We start from the raw sequence: 1,906 nt of genomic DNA, 5'->3' as shown, positions 1-1,906 counted from the left end.
GCGCATTCAGCAACAGCGCCGGCGCGTCGCGGGCCGGCGGACAAGAAGGGCCCGTCTTGGCGGCCCCAACCCTTTTGCCCCTAGCGGCGCCTGGGTTGCGCGTGCCGCCGCTGGCAGCAGCCAGCCGGTCCAACAGGCCAAACAATTCGATGCAGAAATTTATCTTCGCGGCGGCGTACTTCGTCCCCCGACCCTGCGTCGGCTCAGTGCTGTTCCTGCGGCCACCTTCCGGGGGACAAGAGGCGCAGCACCGCAGCCGCCAGGGCCCCGCGTCTTGGGCAGAATGCGGCGGCCGCGCAAGAGGGCCACACACACACCGCCGGACCCGCTCGCGCAAAGGCACCGAGGCGCCTCCTCCGCCGCGGCGCAGGGGGTGGGGGCGCTGCACTTCCTCCCGTCCGAGGGACCCCCGCAACGGCCCGGCGAGCGCAATACGAAATCGAGGGGCGCCGGCACGCATGCGCGCACACAAAACTAAGTGCGGAGGGCAACGACCCACATGCGCCGCGCCTTCTTTTTTTCCCCCTTTCCTCTCACCCCGCCGGGAAATGCGCCGAGGCTGAAAAAAAAGGAGTAAACCAAAACACACGCCTCCGGTTTACTTCACGCGGCGTGCTACGGCGCTGCGGCCGTCCCCGGATGCAGGAGGAGAAGGGAGAAAACACCGCAAAAGTAACAAGTGGGTCCGGGGCCGCCACACACACGCACACCCAACCCGGGGGCCTGGCGCGGAACACCACGCACAAGACGGAAGAAGCAGAAGGGCGTGCGTGAAGACACCAAAAAAAAAAGGAATCATCCACCCAACACCAAGCAGACGGGAACGCGTCATGTGTACATCGACGCCGGGCGAAACGTGGGCCTGTAGCTCACAAATGCGGGCTGGCCTCTCGCGTGCTTCCTGCTCCCAGCGACCAGGCCCCGCGTGGCGGGCACCAAAGTCGCATCCGGGTGGCACTGAAAAAAAAAAAAAAAAACGAAAAAAAGACCGTCAAATCCCTTTAACCACCAACCGCGTCTTCTTTGAAACAACCAAAAACAAAAATAAACTAAAGAAGTTGCTAGCTATTACGACAAGAAACCTCTGCCACTTTTTCTTTCATACCCTCTTCAGACGCTACTCAACAGCCACAAAAGAAAAAAAAGGGGTAAAAATGTAAAGCAACCCCCCGCTGGATCTCGTGCGAAGCTCACCGGCACTTACTGCGACCGCAGGCGCACACACACACAGAGAGAGCCGTCACAGACGCTACCGCGAGCGCAGTTTCGCGCGCGGAGAGATTCGCACCTAGTCAGCAGCAGTAAAATCCCAAACGTTTTTTTTCCCCTATAACTAGTGGGCTAGTGTTAGCCACACTGCTGCTGTTTCCGCCCCTTCCACTTTCGTTCGGCGCGTCCGGCACAGACGGCTCAAACGACGCCAAGGCCCTTCATCGCCTCCGCGACCTTGACGAAGCCGGCGATGTTGGCGCCATTCACGTAATTCGTCTTGCCACCCTCCGTGCCGTACTTCACGCACGCGCTGTGGATGGAGTTCATGATTTCGTGGAGTTTTTTGTCCACCTCCTCCGCCGTCCAGCCCAGGCGCATGGCGTCCTGCGTCATCTCCAAGCCAGAGACGGCGACCCCGCCGGCGTTGGAGGCCTTCCCGGGGGCGAACAGGACACCGGCGTTGATGAGCTCCATCGTCGCCTCCATCGTTGTCGGCATGTTTGCGCCCTCCACCACGGCGAGGACGCCGTTCCGGATCAGGTTCTTTGCGTCCTCAAGCTCCAGCTCGTTCTGCGTCGCGCACGGCAGCGCAATATCCGCCTTCAGGTGCCACGGCCGCTTCCCCGCGTGGTACTCTGCGCCCACCTGTTTCGCGTACTCCTCCACGGTGCCGTGCCTCGCGCCCTTGATGTCC

The 1,906-nt window shown here is 61.4% G+C and overlaps 2 protein-coding genes across 2 annotated transcripts in view, besides 1 other annotated feature; both read right to left on the bottom strand.

Annotated features, from left to right (window-relative positions):
• Positions 1–460, bottom strand: part of Tco025E_09805 (uncharacterized protein) — a gene marked incomplete at both ends in the record, with an annotated part of 564 nt that extends 104 nt beyond the window's left edge. The window contains one exon of the mRNA XM_029376612.1: positions 1–460. This exon is cut by the window's left edge and continues 104 nt beyond it. Coding sequence (XP_029223268.1) covers positions 1–460 — 460 coding nt within the window.
• Positions 461–960: 500 nt separating this feature from the next.
• Positions 961–986: a microsatellite.
• Positions 987–1,410: 424 nt separating this feature from the next.
• On the bottom strand, positions 1,411–1,906 carry Tco025E_09804 (glutamate dehydrogenase; the record flags this gene model as incomplete). Its single annotated transcript, XM_029376611.1, has 1 exon — positions 1,411–1,906. A coding segment is annotated over one exon (496 nt), but the record flags the coding sequence as incomplete, so codon positions are not given.

The sequence above is a fragment of the Trypanosoma conorhini genome, assembly GCF_003719485.1.
Source record: "Trypanosoma conorhini strain 025E chromosome Unknown Tco_14.4_contig_01296, whole genome shotgun sequence".
In the NCBI taxonomy this organism is placed as follows: domain Eukaryota; phylum Euglenozoa; class Kinetoplastea; order Trypanosomatida; family Trypanosomatidae; genus Trypanosoma; species Trypanosoma conorhini.
The sequence above is the reverse complement of the archived record's forward strand: the minus strand, read 5'-3'. Positions and strand labels throughout refer to the sequence as shown.